General features: G+C 44.3%; 1 protein-coding gene across 4 annotated transcripts in view; it reads right to left on the bottom strand.

The window, feature by feature from the left end:
* The window catches only part of CTPS2 (CTP synthase 2), a 358316-nt gene that overhangs the window by 165847 nt on the left and 174770 nt on the right, over positions 1–17699 (bottom strand). For all 4 annotated transcript variants that reach the window (XM_056559224.1, XM_056559228.1, XM_056559225.1 and 1 more), the window contains exons 10-11: positions 5689–5821; positions 5365–5453 (exon numbers count right to left, since the gene is read on the bottom strand). In XM_056559224.1, the coding sequence (XP_056415199.1) occupies positions 5365–5453; positions 5689–5821 (222 nt within the window). The remainder of the gene's footprint in view (positions 1–5364; positions 5454–5688; positions 5822–17699) is intronic.

Below are 17699 nucleotides of genomic sequence, written 5' to 3'. Positions count from 1 at the left end.
GTATAAATAATGAAAGGTGATTATCTAAAGGCTAAGAACTAACCAATTTACATAGCACTGTTCCTTTAAGATGTAACAGAGCTATAGAGGGGCCAACAGTGGCAGTGGTGAGACAAGAAGGGAGATGCCAGATGCACAAGTACATGTTTCAGCCAGCATAAAGCCACTGGTTCAACTCCTTATGCCTTATGGAAATCTGGCATTGACTTCCATTGACTTCCTTTCTTCCCATTTAAACAAACATATGTACATACTTGCATATTAAACTGACATATAATAAAAGTCAATTATCATGTAAAACAACTGATATATGGCATTATAAACATTTGGCAATGCTGTAAAAGCATCAGTCCTCAACAGACTGGAGCTGTTACTAACAATTTGACGATAGAATAACTCTTGCACACAGAGGTATTACAATATATTGACAGTAATATGGCATCTGAATCATTTTAGTAGGTGTTAACGTCTTTTTTCATCCCGGCTTTCACTCAAGGACAAGGCATTATTTTCTGAGAGACCATCTATGCATGACAAATAACAATGTTTTTCACATCACAATATACTGCAAATGTATTAATGGAAAAATAAACTGTGCTGTGCATAAAGGTTTACTATAGGGCATCCGAGTCTCAGATATGTCGGAAAAATGTCAAAGTGACATGCCAAGATATCAGTGCTAAGATAGGAATGGGCTTCATTCATTTAAATGGCCCAAGTGTAGTTAGCTAGTAACCAAGCTCGGGTAATTTTCCAAGTGTATACAAGTTTTGGCTCGGACTGCAAACATTGTCACTAGCTTGAAATGAAAGGGGATTCTGCATTGGCATGTCATTTTAACAGTTTCCAAACATATCTGAGCCTTGAAGCTTAAAATACATCATATCCTAAAACTAAACGCCCACTTATTTTGCCCAATTCCAAAATTATTAGCGAATACATTTCATTATAGAACAATCCAAGTAAAGGTGCAATATTTATAAGACAATCAGACCCTGGCGAGGAGCACCACCAAACTCCATTAAGAACTTTTTACTAAGTCCACAAGGGCATAAGGGTATTTTACCAGCAGTTAGACCAGATAATAAACAGTTTTACGTGTTTGTTTCATCTTTTCTTTTTATGCTCCCTGTATTTCAAATATGTCTGGAAAAACAGAAGCATGTCAGGATCTGATGTGTTGTTTTCGGGATTCACCCCCTTACTCATGCGTACTGGGGTCTGATAACCAGGTCTAACAAATACCGAATGCACACCTATAGCTCCTCTATTAAGCAACATTGAGACTGCAGGTTTTCCTATGCACACTACTACAACAAACAGATATTCATCTAACAGCAATGGAATACATCAGTATTACAAATAAGCTTTTAAAGCAGGGTCACCTGTAGTGCATCTGCTGTGTATTTCACGCTACAGGAACAACGCTGTGCAGAGGGAAATACGCTGCAGATTATGCTTGGAGCAGTCAAACAGGACTACAGCGATGCAGCCCTGTATGTGCAATAAGGTTTGAAGGCAGGCCTGCGTGTCACAGCCACATTGGCGTGCTGGGCCTGCCTCCAAATCATACTGCACACTGAGGGCTGCAATAGGGTAGCCCTGTTAGTCTGCTGTATTTCTGGCAGCGTGAAATATGCTGTGGATGCGCTACAAGTGACCCTACCCTAAAGCTGCATATTTCATTCATGCATGACAGTAGCAATGTTTTGAGTTCAGAAAACCAAAAGGTCTCCCATTTTAGCAAGCATTTCTTATTCATTGTCTCATTCAGACTGGTGGGTATTTGTTCAACATCCTGCTATCTAAGATCCCCTACTGAATACACAGTTTACAGTCTTAACCAAACAATGCAAAAAAAAGTGCAAAGTTTCCAGCAAGGCGCAGTGGCACCTGTACAACCCCTCTAAGTTAGTTATTTAAGGGGTTATCTGGTGATTTTTTTATTGTAGTACTTTGCTCAGCATGCCTACTAAAACAATAAAAACTTGGAACTCACCTTCTTCATTCCTTCGTAGGTTCCAGTATCAGTATACTCTGTCAACAGCAGGGAAACTGACAGTGCTGCTCGACAATCACCGGTTGAGGGAGGACACCACTGTGGCCAGTGATTTGCTGATCGGCACTGTGATGTTCTGTCGGCAGCTCTGGCAGGCTCAGGGGAAGCAGACTGTCAGTGGAGACAGGGACACCTGATGCTGGAGGCAACGAGGGGGCAAGGAAGGTGAATTGAAGTTTTTATTGTTTAATTAGACAGACTGTACTGAGGTGGGACACAACTGTGGACATTGCTTGGCTTAGTGGGGCATCACTGGCGATACAAGCTTGTAGGAAGCAGGAAGCAGAGCGACAAAAAGGGGACCAGATAATAGAGTACAGATATATTAGGGACCAGATAGGTAAGTATGCCATTATTATTTATTTCATACAGTGGTGTAAGCAAAATATGAAACATTTTATGCATCCAAATAACCCCACTTACTTCTTACAATGGTATATAATGGAGCACCCACTATGAAAAGAGCCCATTAGAACCCATTACCACCCTAACTGTAAACCTGGATATTCAAGTTTCCAAGCCCAGCCAAGTATTTTGCCAATGTTTAGATAAGTAATCATCAGGGGCAGAGTAAAGATACGGTATGTTCACACAGAGAAAATTAACCAAGGAACGTCCTTGCTGAATTCCCTCAGTGGATCCTAAAATGGCCCGGAATCAGCGTTAATGTCCGCAGCAAATGCACAGTCCCATCATCAATCAGCACTTCTCTAGTGGATTCCGCTGGAACATTGAACATATTCAATCTTCCGCCGGACTTCCATTCCTCGACAGAAGTTCTGTTGCAGGACTTTTGACACATGAACTGTGCATCGGAAGCATTAAAATCAATAAGGGGGTGCTGCAAGCATAATCCATGCAGAATTGTCATGAGGAATCTCTGTGGTATAAACAGGGACTTAGTTCTGTCCATATACAGGGTCAGTGGCAGTGGGTTCCCCCCATTATCCGGCACTTCCATGTCCTTGGTGGAAATATCCCTTTTACTCTATGGTTGTGTTAACAGAAGCAGGTTGTAACAGGAATATGCTTTGAATTCAATCAGCTCAGAATTTTGGCCTGTACGGCCCCATGAAAAGCCACTAGAAAAACATAAGAGATTAAAGGGGTTATCCAGGAATAGAAAAACAGAGCTACTTTCTTTTAAAAAACGCTTCCAGTCTGTCTCCATGTTGGGTGTGGTTCTGCAGCACAGTTCCATTGAAGTAAATAGAGCCAAGTTGTAAAACCACACGCAACATGGGGACAGACACGTGGAACTGTTTTGAAAGAAATAAGTTCTGCTTTTCTATTCCTGGATAACCCCTTTAACATCAGATTAGAAACGTTACAGATCAGAAACATTACATTTTTATAGCAGGTTTTACACCAAATGGTAGTGAGTGGAACTATTCATAGGAAATGACCGTAAGCACATACATAAAATGAATGTTCTCCCTGCAGGGCTGGCAGCCCTGCCACATCCTGAACATAATAGATACGCTGGCATATAAGACAGAAAATGGATCACTTCAGATATGTTGTCAAGGTATACCGACTGTGCATCTGTGCCCATTGTATTTGAAGGCAAGTCAATTAAAGTATTATTTGCTTCACGGCACTACCTAAGGTATAAAAGATGGGTGCAGCCATTCAGGTCTAATCTTCCAATATATTTTCTCTTCCGATTATTTAATAGGAATATAACGAGTTAAAGTGTCTAGTACTTTTGAATTTAAATTGATCAACAATGCATGTTCACCATGTTGTTGCTGTTCTACACAATAACTTTGTGCAAAAAGAATTAGAAAATTCCAAGTGTTATCCAGCGTATGAAAAGTGTGTGATCGATGGGGGTCTTTCTGCAATATCCTGAACGGCGCCGAAATAGTCTGTACACAAACTAATGGTTACATTCAGTATATGCCTAAAATTCATCATATATGTACATAGCCCAGTTTATATAATTAAAGGGGTGCTTCTATTTAAAAATCTTAATCCTACTAGTACTTACCAGCTGCTGTATGCTCCAGAGGAAGTTGTATAGTTCTTTCCAGTGTGACCCCATTGCTCTTTGCTGCCATCTCTGTCTGTGTCAGGAACTGTATAGAGCAGGAGAGATTTGCTATGGGGATTTGCTTCTACTCTGGACATTTCCTGATATGGACAGAGGTGGCAGCAGAGAGCACTGTGTGTCTTTTTCTCATATTTTATATAAATGGTAGAATTAAAAAACTATTTAACCATTCACTTTTTTTTTCACTTAAAGAGAATCTGACAGCTGGTTCACCCGCACAAAACACAATATACTGGGTAATAGTGCGGGTATGTAGCTGTAAAATGAGGGGTCACTTTGCTTATTTAGCAGTCAGGGATGTTTATGAATGTAATCATTTTGCACTCTAGCGCGCATTGGAGACAGAGAGCTGGCTCAACAAGCTCCCCTGTCTCATCTATATTCCACCTGCTGCCCGCCCTCGTCTTCAATATTCAGATTTTTAACTCTCACAGAACGTGAGAGCCAGCGGGGGGAAGGGAGCCTTCTGCTGTGAGAGCAGCACTTAGGCGCCGCTGCTTTGATACACTTTACATACCACTATTATATGATCGTTGGTATTATGATCCTCTGTATTTCCTCTGTATTTCTGTTATTTTCATTAAAACAAGTTTAAAAAAAAAAAAGATATTGAAATGACAGTAGTCCTTTAAAGTGTATAGTGTACCTGACACTTTAAAAAACTTTTGACATGTCCTAAAGACATGTCAAATGCTTTGATCAATAAGAGTACGAGAGTTTAGAGCCGGACTGATTGTTAGAATAAGCAGAATGAAAAGTGTAGCTCATTCGAACAATCAGTCCTGGATTTGTAGAGACAAATCCATAAATTTGCGTAGTGTTGTCTTTTTCCTGTTATTTCCAGATATTGGTTGCAGTCTTAAATCCAGGGACTCTCATATATAAAGTTGGAGGAGTGCATCACTTTCGTTCTCTCACCCTGAGACCTTACGGAGACTTCCACACTGGTGGAGGGCATCTTATAGACCATACATTACTCCCTGGGACAAAATATGCAAAGAAGCTCTCATCCTCAAGTATAAGAGCTTGCTTTTCAGTGCCACCTATTGGAGGAAGAAACCCTGTAAGTCAATGCTTACAGGATCATGGTACTAAAAGGATTACGGTACCAAAAATATTTATACTGTAACATGTTTTCATCTCTTAATTTGCTTTTTTCAAGTCATCATTGAGCACTAGATAAATCACATAAAGAATTTTAAAGATCTATTGCATTTCTATACGCTGTCAATTTAAGTACATGACTTACTGAGCTTTGCACAGCTTTTCCCAAGCCTTATGGTATTTTACAGGATCTTCTTTTTTGGTTAAAGGTTCTAGTTCCGCAGAATCTATATACTAAAGATAAGAAATGTAATAAAAGTTGAGATTCTGTATACATTGTAATTGTCAGCTGATTCTTTAAACTTTTCTTTATCCACTATAACTTTTTGAAAAACCAACTTAATAAACTACAGTTTACCACTAATAAAATACATATGTTGCCCCTAGGAAGTAGAAGCCGCTCCATTGACGGCTGACCCACAGGCTTTATCCTGACTGAAATACCCAACTGGGAAAAATAATGACTTACCATTAAATTCAGCTTATGATTGATGGCCAGAGCAGAGTGTTCTAGAGCCTTGAAGACAGAGGTGTAACAATCACTCAGTTTGGTATATTTTCCGACCAGAGCTATTGAGCAGGTCTGCCGCAGTCGTTCATACCTGATTGAGATGTTCACAATTAATAGCTGACAATGAAATGTGTTCAATTCTAATAACATAAACCCCTCTTTGTGCTCTTCATGCCAATCCTGCACCTTCGCTACATGGTAGTGTGGAAACATAACTCGAGCATTGCCTCCACCCAACAAAACATCCAGGGTATGGATCTGGGGTTCCGTTGGGAACATCGCTGAGATTATTAATAAAATTGAAACAGAACTAACTTGGAACTTACTTTGGGTTGCATAAAGAAACAACCATGCATAGTAACTAGTAAAGTATGGTATAGCACAAAAATTACACAAATGCAATATGTATATGAGTCTAACCCACTTACAAGAAACCCTGCGGTCCACTTTAATCTTCGCCTTACTGGCCATTGAACACCTTCAGTTGTTGCACATGAAATAGATGAGGCCCAAAACAAAGTCTATCACCACAGTATTACTTTAAGTTAGGATGGAAACTCTCAGCATACAATCACTGTAAATCAATGTATTTTTGTTTAAGTATAAGTTCAGTATAAGTGCCCTGTTTGGGAAACAGGGGGGGAAGCTGTTCAGACTTACCCTCCACAATATAAACACAGGTCAGTATAGCTTAAAAGATAGCTTTAAAGTAGTTATTTGGCAGGAGGGGGTTCAAAACTTTGTCCATTGTGCTGTATATAAAAAAAATTAAACCTTTACTTACCTCCAGCGCTTTCGGTGCCCTGCTCTGGTCCCCCCAGTACGATTGTCTTCCTTGGCTTAAAGCTGTCATGACCGGGGGTGGAAAGGGAAAGTGAGCCCTAAGCTGTCCCTATAAACACTCTCCCTGCCTACTTGCCCATCCGCTCTAAACAGCAGATCGACAACTTGGAGCTGGTCCCTTCCTACGCTAAAGTGCAATGGGCGTAAAGGCACACAAATAATACAGTAAATAGTCGGGGACAGGTCAGAAACATAACGGGGAAACAAAAACCAGAACAGATATTAATAAACAAACCAGGCAGAATATAAATACTAACAGGGCAGGATAAAGCGTACTAACATACACTTCAGGAATCGGAATCAAGATTAATGGCAGATATGAATAAATTAACAAGACTAGATATGGAAAAAGTATACAGCAAAAACCAGGAGATGCAGGGAATGAACAGATGAACTGAATGACAAACACTAAACAGATCAGGAAATATAGAACACTGTTCACACTGAACACAAAACAAATAACAAACTAGACTCCCCACTCCAAACATAGAAGGACATCAATACAAAAGCCAAATAGACTCCTAGCCAGCGGGCACACTCCACCATGTGATCAGGATACTGGCCTAGAAGTAAACAGAAATATAATACATGGAACACTAGACTGAGAACCAGATGAGTCTGAACAGAATCCAAAGACTAAATACTGAGCACAAGTACAATCACAAGACTAACAGTGTGAACACAGACTAAGATAACAAGGTAAAAGCAGAATGGACATACATAATCCAAAAAACCAACAGATGTACTTAAAACCAAGCAGACTAAAATCTATATCATAAAAGGAATCAAGCCATAGTTAAAACTCAGATAATAACAGACAGACTAAAACAGTCATAGAGTAAGAAATAATCACAAGCCCAGAGTTCCAACAGAGTTCGGGTTTTAAAACCTCACCCAGGCTGTAATTGGCTGAGATCTTTAACTATTCCCCCTAGCCAGGGAGAATAGTACAGAAAACTGCTCAGACACAAGCCCAGTGTCTAAACAGACCCCAAAACAGAAAAATACAAAAATGGACACTACAAAAGCGTTACTGTCATTAGAAACCACTTTTTTCCATTAAATACTTCCTTAAAACTAAGCATTTTCTTATATACTTCATAAAAAAATGTGATTGCTAAACATGTGAAAAATGGTTTAAAAAAATGGCCACTAGGGGTGTCTGTCTCTTTAATTTTTCAAATGAACCCTGAAAATCCAGCCTTTTTGGTCCATCAAAAAATAATGTTTTTATGCGAAAGAGGGGGGAGAGAGGTGTGGTTATATCCATGCTGTGCCTCAGAGCACAGACAAGATGCACAGACAGCTTGCAGTCTTAAAGAAGAGAAACATTTACATGTACAGTGACAAGCAATATAAGGTGCTAAACTATTATTTATATGCAAAATGGTTTCTCTTTGGTAATTTTATGAACTTATTTCTTGTGCATTTGCATCATATAGGTTCCACATGTCAGATTTAGGGTTATAAAAAGCATGCTTGGTCACAAAGCTGTGAAACTATAAAAATTTTATTTATTTTTTTGCACAAAATGCTGGTTTTTCTTCTGTTTCACATGGCTGCATCAGAGTTATGTAGAACATACATTTAGAAAGTGTTGCAAATGAAAAATGTTTGGGCAGACCACATGACGGGGAGGAGGAGAGAAGCTGATCATGCTCATTGAGAATAACCCCCAGCCTCCCAGAGAAATTCAGAAAGACTCATCACAGTAATACATAGATCAAAAGGCATTTTACATATTATCACAAGCATATTATTATGCATACAGGTCTTAGGGCACATTACTAAACTGATTTAAGCACTTTTTAACATTTTCCTACTAATTACAGTAACGCTTTAAGCATGATATACAGGGGCCAAGAAAAAGAAACAGTGTTGGAGCATCTCTGAAACAGCAGGTCTTATGGTGTACAGGCAACAGGGTCATAGGTACTCAATGTTCACTAATGCACATAAGAAGTGAAGGCTAGCCAATCTGGTCCAATCCCACAAAAGTGCTATTGTAGGACAAATTAGTAAAACAAAAGGTTTTACTGTACTGTAGCTTTAATAGAAAGGTAAAGAACATATTTTGTATCCCAACTAGCAGCATATAGGGCTGCATTAGCCTCAGATCAGTCAGAATGCCCATATTGCTGTAACACTCAAGTTTCAGTAGACTGGAACACTGATGATAGTGGATCCACTAGACCTGTGTCGTAGATGACTCGGACCGTACCAGGGAGCGGAGTCTAAGGTGCAGCTGGTTTTCACCAGAGCCCGCCGCAAAGCGGGATGGACTTGCTGCTGCAGGCGGCACCCAGGTCGCTACCCTAATACGGCTTGACCACACAGGCGGCTGAAGAGATTTGAGGCACAGGTGGGATAAGGCAATTCATGGTCAGGATATGTCAGGGCTGGCGGCACAGTAGCGTAGTCAGGAACGTAGCAAGTGGTCAGTAGGCAGGTGGCAAAGGAGCAAGGTAAGGTCACGGAGCAAAGGGTATGATACACGGCAAGGCAACTCTCAGGAATGCTTTTTCTGAGGCACTAGGGCAACAAGGGCAGGGAAGTGTGGGAGATAGAGGAATTTATTAATGAGCCACAGGTGTTACTTCACTAATAGGCGCACTGGCGCTTTAAATCTCAAAGCTCCGGCGTGCGCGTGCCCTAGGGGACGGGGACATGCGCGCTGGAGCAGAGAGGCAGGGGCAGGAGAAGCACCAGGTGAGTGATGGTCTGGGATTCGCATGCAGGTGCGTCCTGCGATGCAAATCCAAGCCATGCAGGTAACGGGACCATGCATTCATGGCCAGTGTGTGCGGCCGGAGCACATAACGTAACATTACCCCCCACCCCCTTTGGTCTCCCCCTCCTTTTACGATTCAGAAAACTTCTGAGAAGGTCACGGTCAAGGATATTCTCCTCAGGCTCCCAAGATCTCTCCTCAGGACCATAACCCTACCAGTTGAGCAGAAAAAATTGTTTACCTCTCACGGTTTTAGTGGCAAGAATCTCTTTAACTTTGTAGATGTCAGAAGAGCCGGAGACAGGTGTGGGGACAAGATTTTTTTGAGAAAACCGGTTTATGACAAGAGGCTTGAGGAGAGACGTGGAAGGAATTGGGAATACGTAACGTAGCAGGTAGACGGAGTTTGTAGGAGACAGGATTAATTTTTTGTAGAAGCAAATGCACTTGGATGAAAGCCACACCATATCACCAGGAGAGAAGGAGGGAGGAGGTTTTCTACTCTTATCAGCTTGTGCCTTCATGCGTGAGGAAGCCTGGGATAATGACTGTTGGGTCTGTTGCCAGAAGGTGGAGAAGTCACAGACCAGCTCATCAACAGTAGGCACACCGGAGGAGACTGGGAGAGGAAGAGGAGAACGGAGATAGACAACCAAAAAGGGAGACCGCCTCGTGGAATCCTTATGATTATATGAGAATTCAGCCCAGGGGAGAAGGTTGACCCAATCATCTTGGTAAGCTGAAACAAAATGCCGAAATTTGATTAACCCTCTTTACCTGACCTTTGGACTAAGGGTGGTAGGAAGAGGAGAATTCCAGATTGATGACCAGACGGTTACAAAGGGCTCGCCAGAACTTATAGACAAACTGCACACCATGATCCGAAACGATATGCTGAGGAAGACCATGTAAACGAAAGACAACAAGAAGTACTTTGCCAGCTGTGGGGCAGAAGGAAGACCTGGTAGAGGAATAAAATGAGCCAACTTGGAAAACTGATCTACAATGACCCAATTGACAGTGTTATTATGAGATGGTGGCAAATCGTTGATTAAATCCATGGCAATATGGGACCAGGGAGTCTCCGAAATGGGTAAAGGCTGTAAGAATCCTGCAGGTCTCTGTCGAGGAGTTTTGTCATGGGCACAAGTTTCACAGGAACGAACAAAATCAGAAACATCACGTTCAAGATGGGGCCACCAGTAGTGCCGGGAGATTAGAAGGAGAGTCTTGCGTATACCAGGATGACCTGCTGTCAGGAAGGAATGACCCCATTTCAGTACCTTGTGTCTCAATCTGTCGGGCACAAAGGATTTTCCAGGATGAACTTGTTGAATTTCAGCAGGAGCTGCAGGAATCAAATGATCAGGAGGAATAATATGCCTAGGTGTGGAGTCCAAACCAATGACGTCAGAGGACCTGAAGATAGCAGCTGCCCTGATGTTCTTATCTGCTGGACGGAAGTGGAAGAAGAAGTTGAACCTAGAAAAGAACAGTGACCACCTTGCCTGGTGGGGGTTCAAATCCTGAGCAGACTGAAGGTATAGAAGATTCTTATGGTCGGAGTAGATGCTGACCGGATGAGAAGAACCTTCCAATAAATGTCGCCATTCCTCCAAGGCTAGCTTGATAGCGAGGAGTTCACGATCTCAAATGGAGTAATTCCTCTCAGCAGGAGAGAGGGTCTTGGAGAAGAACCCACAAGTTACAGTCTTGCTCTTGGCGTTTTTCTGAGTAAAAATGGCACCCACTCCAATAGATGAGGCTTCAACCTTCAAAGCAAAAGGGCCTCTCCGGATCTGGTCTTGTAAGCACAGGAGCAGAGGCAAATGAAGACTTTGAACAGGAGAAGGCCTCTTCAGTCTCCTGAGGCCAAGACTTAGGATTAGAAGTCTTCTTAGTGAGAGCCACGATTGGAGCAACCAAGGACGAAAAACGTGGGATAAATTGACGATAATAGTTAGTGAATCCCAAAAAGCGCTGAATAGCACATAGGCCCAAAGGACAAGGCCAATCCAATACTGCAGACAATTCATCTGCAGGCCCCGATGAGAGACAATGTAGCCAAGAAACAGAAGACTAGACTTCTCGAACAGGTATTTCTCCATTTTGGCGTAGAGATGATTCTTTAGCAGTCGCTGAAGAACCAGACGAACATGAGTACGAAGTTCCTCTAAGTTGGAAGAGAAGATCAGGATGTCATATAGGTACACAACAACACAGGTGTAGATAAGATCATGAAAGATATCATTGAAAAACTCTTGAAAAACGGCTGGAGCATTGCAGAGACCAAAAGGCATTACGAGATACTCAAAATGATGTCCATCACGAGTATTGAAGGCCATTTTCCATTCATCTCCCTTGCGGATACGAATGAGGTTATCCACTGCACGTATGTCCAACTTGGAGAAGACCTTGGCTCCCCGTAGATGGTCAAAAAGTTCTGAGATAAGAGGATGTGGGTAACGGTTCTTGACCGTGATTTTGCTAAGTCCCCTGTAGTCAATGCCTGGACGGAGTGAGCCATCGTTCTTCCCTACAAAGAAGAAACCAGCTCCAGCAGGAGAAGAGGACTTATGGATAAATCCCTTTTGGAGATTCTCCTGGATATACTCAGCCATGGCTTTGGTCTCAGGAATCGATAGAGGGTATATCCTTCCACGAGGAGGAGTGGTACCAGGCAGAATATCTAAAGGGCAGTCATAAGGACGATGTGGAGGCAGAGACTCAGCCTGTTTCTTGCAGAATATATCAGAGAAATCTTGGTGAGGTGGCGGCAGGCCATGTAAAGGAGGAAGACGAGAAACAACTATAGGCTGAACTGGTTTGAGGCAAAGATTTTGACAGGATTGTCCCCAGCTAATTATTTATCCAGTTCTTCAATCCAGGTGTGGAGCCAAGGAAGGCCAAGAAGAATCTCTGAAGTACAGTGTGGCAGAACATGAAATTCAAACTTTTCTTTATGCAATTCACCCACTTGCATGATGAAGTGAACCATCCAGATTTTGTCCATTAACAGAGGAGATGAACAAGGGCTTGGCAAGCCGAGTAACAGGAAGATGATACTTGTGAACCAAAGAAGCATCAATAAAGTAGCCTGCTGATCCAGAATCCAAAAATGCTATAGCACTGAAGGAAGACTTGGCTGAAGCGAAGACTTGTACAGAAATAGTTAAGCATGGAGATGTAGTATTCACACCCAGGGATGCCTCTCCCATGTACCCTGGGTGCGGGCACTGTGGGCAAACTGTACAGTCCTTGAGGAAGTGTTCCTGGCTAGCACAATACAAGCACAAATTCTCACTGCGTCGTCGTGACCTCTCCTGTTGCGTTAGACAGGAATGATCCACTTGCATAGCCTCTTCGGCAAGAGGCGCAGGAAACTGAAGAGGTGGATGTTGAAACACCAGTGCAGTTCCTCCTGTCTCTCAGCAAAACGCACATCAATGCGTGTGGCCAAGTGGATAAGTTCAGTCAAAGAAGATAGAGGATCATGTGCTGCGAGGGGATCTCTAATCCTGCTTGACAGTCCTTTTTTGAATGTGGCACACAAGACCTCATCATTCCATGCAAGTTCTGAAGCTAGAGTGCGGAATTGAACCGCATAGTCACCAATGGAAGAATTCCCTTGACAGAGGTTCAGCAAAGCCATTTCAGCAGAAGAGGCACATGTGGGTTCCTCAAAGACATTGCGAAATTCTGCCAAGAAAGCCGACAAATTGGAGGATACCGGATCACCACAGTCCCAAAGGGGTGTAGCCGAGTCCAGGGCTTTTCCGGACAGTAGACTAATGACAAAGGCCACCATCGCACGTTCCGTCGGAAACTGTTCAGACATGAGCTCCAAGTGCATAGAGCACTGTGTGACAAAGCCTCTGCAAACCTTGGAATCACCATCATATTAAGAAGGTAAAGGCATACGTAGCTGGGAGCCAGGAGACACTGCAGCAACCAGTGGTGGGATTGGGCCAGGTTTCGGTACCTGCTGCTGTTGTTGCTGCAAGGCCAATAGCTGTTGCATCATAGCAGACAGTTGGGTAAGTTGCTGCGCCTGTCGCGCCAATTGCTGAGACTGACGTACCACAACGGAGGGAGGATCCGCGACTTCAAGCAGGGGTACCTCAGCGGGATCCATGGCCGGATCTTACTGTAACGCTCACATTTCAGTAGAATGGAACACTGATGATAGGGGATCTGCTGGACCTGTGTGGTAGATGACTCGGACCCTACCAGGGAGCGGAGTCTAAGGTGCCGCTGGTTTTCACCTGTGCCTGTCGCAAAGCAGGATGGACTTGCTGTGGCAGGGGCACCCAGGTGGCTAGCACGGCTCGACCACATAGGCGACTAAGGAGATTCAAGGCACAGGTAGGATAAAGCAACTCGTGGTCCGGATAGCAGAAGGTCAGGGCTGGTGGCACAGTAGCGTAGTCAGGAACGTAGCAAGTGGTCAGTAGGCAAGCAGTAATGGAGCAAGGTCAGGTCACGGATAAAGGGCAACTCTCAGGAATGTTTTTTCTCAGGCACTAAGGCAACAAAGATCCAGCAGGGAAGTGTGGGAGGTGGAGGGCTCACTGGCCCTTTAAATCTTAAAGCTCCAGAGTGAGCCCTAGGGGATGGTGACAGAGCAGAGAGGCAGAGGCTGGGGCAGGAGAAGCACCAGGTGATGGGCGGGCTGGGATTCGCATGCAGGCGTGTCCTGCGATGCGAATGTCAGCCCTGCCGGCAGCAGCAGGTAACGGGACCGCATAACCGCATAACTTAACAGTTGCTTCTTGTCCAATGCCGAAATCAACTACAGTTAGCATATGTTTTGTTTTTCTGCATTATTTTGATAGTTAAGTCTGTGTGCTTTGCTTATCTGGAAGAAAAATGGTACTAGAAAGCACTATGGGCAATGTTCTGGTAGGAAGGTGTCCATGCCTCGATAGGCTGCTAAGTGTGTGCTTGTCCATAGGTTGTATAGGGTACTGGCGCTCATTCCCATTTACTTCAATGGAGCTGAGCTTGGCACAACCTATATGAGGCCCAACCCATGAAAAGGTGTGGTATAAAAGCATGGTATCATGTTGTTCTAATCCCCGACTAGCCCTTTCAGACACAGCAAGCATGTATCAAAAGATACATTACCTGCTAAAAATGATCTAATATGCCATTGGCAATTGCAGGATACTGTTACAGAATAATACATATTCATGAAGTAATATCTCAGAAGGTATAAGAAATTGTCCAGATAAGCTGATTAACGATGGACAGTGATAATGCAAGCATGGGAGTGTAATGTAATGATACATAATCATCCGCTCTGCTGTATGTATTTAGGTATATCACTGATTAATCAATGAGCCGTCAATGTCTACGACAACCTCATCTGCATGCACTTGATACAGACACAGATTGAAGGACATCTTAAGTGCATCTTAAATGGTGCATAATCTGTATGATCCATAGACAGGTTCCACATGCTTATCCATCAATCTTCTGAGCTAGCAAAAGAAATACGTCACTTGCTGGGACAATTTCAATTGACAATGCAATGACATGCTGTATGAGGAGACAGGAAAGTGCATAATATTTGGATGTGACTTCCATTTTAGATTTTAAAATAAAATACAAAAAAAATAAAAAATCTGCACAAGGGTGGAATAATTTATTGCTATTGATTCTGTCACTGAAACTTGACAGCATAAAAGTAGCGGAAAACATAGAATTACCTAAATGTGCATGTAAGAGATGGAACGAAATTGCAGTTCAGGCAATTCTAGAAATACTATTGTCTAGTGTTCCCTAAAAAAACTGTTGTTCATATTGGCTAAAAACAAGTACGAGCTTAGGATAAGTGTTGGTGGTTATTCACTTGGTACAGAGTATACATGCAACTTCTTCCTATAAAATGGTATTGAGTACACTATAGACTCTACTGTTAACAAGTCCAGATACAGTCCAGGCAAAAAACTATTGTTACGCCGAGCGCTCCGGGTCCCCGCTCCTCCCCGGAGCGCTCGCAACATCCTCGCAACCGCAGCGCCCCGGTCGGATCTGCTGACCGGGTGCGCTGCGATACCGCCCCCAGCCGGGATGCGATTCGCGATGCGGGTGGCGCCCGCTCGCGATGCGCACCCCGGCTCCCGTACCTGACTCGCTCTCCGTCGGTCCTGTCCCGGCGCGCGCGGCCCCGCTCCCTAGGGCGTGCGCGCGCCGGGTCTCTGCTATTTAAAGGGCCACTGCGCCACTGATTGGCGCAGTTGGCTTAATTAGTGTGTTCACCTGTGCACTCCCTATGTATACCTCACTTCCCCTGCACTCCCTCGCCGGATCTTGTTGCCATTGTGCCAGTGAAAGCGTTTCCTTGTGTGTTCCTAGCCTGTGTTCCAGACCTCCTGCCGTTGCCCCTGACTACGATCCTTGCTGCCTGCCCCGACCTTCTGCTACGTCCGACCTTGCTCTTGTCTACTCCCTTGTACCGCGCCTATCTTCAGCAGTCAGAGAGGTTGAGCCGTTGCTAGTGGATACGACCTGGTTGCTACTGCCGCTGCAAGACCATCCCGCTTTGCGGCGGGCTCTGGTGAATACCAGTAGCAACTTAGAACCGGTCCACTAGCACGGTCCACGCCAATCCCTCTCTGGCACAGAGGATCCACCTCCTGCCAGCCGAATCGTGACAGTAGATCCGGCCATGGATCCCGCTGAAGTTCCACTGCCAGTTGTCGCCGACCTCACCACGGTGGTCGCCCAGCAGTCGCAACAGATAGCGCAACAAGGCCATCAGCTGTCTCAACTGACCGTGATGCTACAGCAGCTACTACCACAGCTTCAGCAATCATCTCCTCCGCCAGCTCCTGCACCTCCTCCGCAGCGAGTGGCCGCTTCCAGCCTACGACTATCCTTGCCGGATAAATTTGATGGGGACTCTAAGTTTTGCCGTGGCTTTCTTTCACAATGTTAACTGCACCTGGAGATGATGTCGGACCAGTTTCCTACTGAAAGGTCTAAGGTGGCTTTCGTAGTCTGCCTTCTGTCTGGGAAAGCTCTGTCATGGGCCACACCGCTCTGGGACCGCAATGACCCCGTCACTGCCTCTGTACACTCCTTCTTCTCGTAAATTCGAAGTGTCTTTGAGGAACCTGCCCGAGCCTCTTCTGCTGAGACTGCCCTGCTGAACCTGGTCCAGGGTAATTCTTCCGTTGGCGAGTACGCCATCCAATTCCGTACTCTTGCTTCCGAATTATCCTGGAATAATGAGGCCCTCTGCGCGACCTTTAAAAAAGGCCTATCCAGCAACATTAAAGATGTTCTGGCTGCACGAGAAATTCCTGCTAACCTGCATGAACTTATTCATCTAGCCACTCGCATTGACATGCGTTTTTCCGAAAGGCGTCAGGAGCTCCGCCAGGATATGGACTTTGTTCGCACGAGGCGTTTTTTCTCCCCGGCTCCTCTCTCCTCTGGTCCTCTGCAATCCGTTCCTGTGCCTCCCGCCGTGGAGGCTATGCAAGTTGACCGGTCTCGCTTGACACCTCAAGAGAGGACACGACGCCGCATGGAGAATCTGTGCCTGTACTGTGCCGGTACCGAACACTTCCTGAAGGATTGTCCTATCCGTCCTCCCCGCCTGGAAAGACGTACGCTGACTCCGCACAAAGGTGAGACAGTTCTTGATGTCAACTCTGCTTCTCCACCCCTTACTGTGCCTGTGCGGATATCTGCCTCTACCTTCTCCTTCTCTACCATGGCCTTCTTGGATTCCGGATCTGCAGGAAATTTTATTTTGGCCTCTCTCATCAACAGGTTCAACATCCCGGTGACCAGTCTCGCCAGACCCCTCTATATCAATTGTGTTAACAATAAAAGATTGGACTGTACCGTGCGTTACCGCACGGAACCCCTCCTAATGTGCATCGGACCTCATCACGAAAAAATTGAGTTTTTGGTCCTCTCCAATTGCACTTCCGAAATTCTCCTTGGATTACCGTGGCTTCAACGCCATTCCCCAACCCTTGATTGGTCCACAGGAGAGATCAAGAGCTGGGGTACTTCTTGTTTCAAGGACTGTCTTAAACCGGTTCCCAGCACTCCCTGCCGTGACCCTGTGGTTCCCCCTGTAACCGGTCTCCCTAAGGCTTATATGGACTATGCTGACGTGTTTTGCAAAAAGCAAGCTGAGACTTTACCTCCTCACAGGCCTTATGACTGTCCTATTGACCTCCTCCCGGGCACTACTCCACCCCGGGGCAGAATTTATCCTCTGTCCGCCCCAGAGACTCTTGCTATGTCTGAATACATCCAGGAAAATTTAAAAAAGGGGTTTATCCGCAAATCCTCCTCTCCTGCCGGAGCTGGATTTTTTTTTGTGTCCAAAAAAGATGGCTCCCTACGTCCTTGCATTGATTACCGCGGA

This window comes from Hyla sarda, chromosome 2 (genome assembly GCF_029499605.1).
Source record: "Hyla sarda isolate aHylSar1 chromosome 2, aHylSar1.hap1, whole genome shotgun sequence".
NCBI classification, from domain to species: domain Eukaryota; kingdom Metazoa; phylum Chordata; class Amphibia; order Anura; family Hylidae; genus Hyla; species Hyla sarda.
Note: the sequence above shows the minus strand (reverse complement) of the source record. Positions and strands in the feature narration are given on the sequence as shown.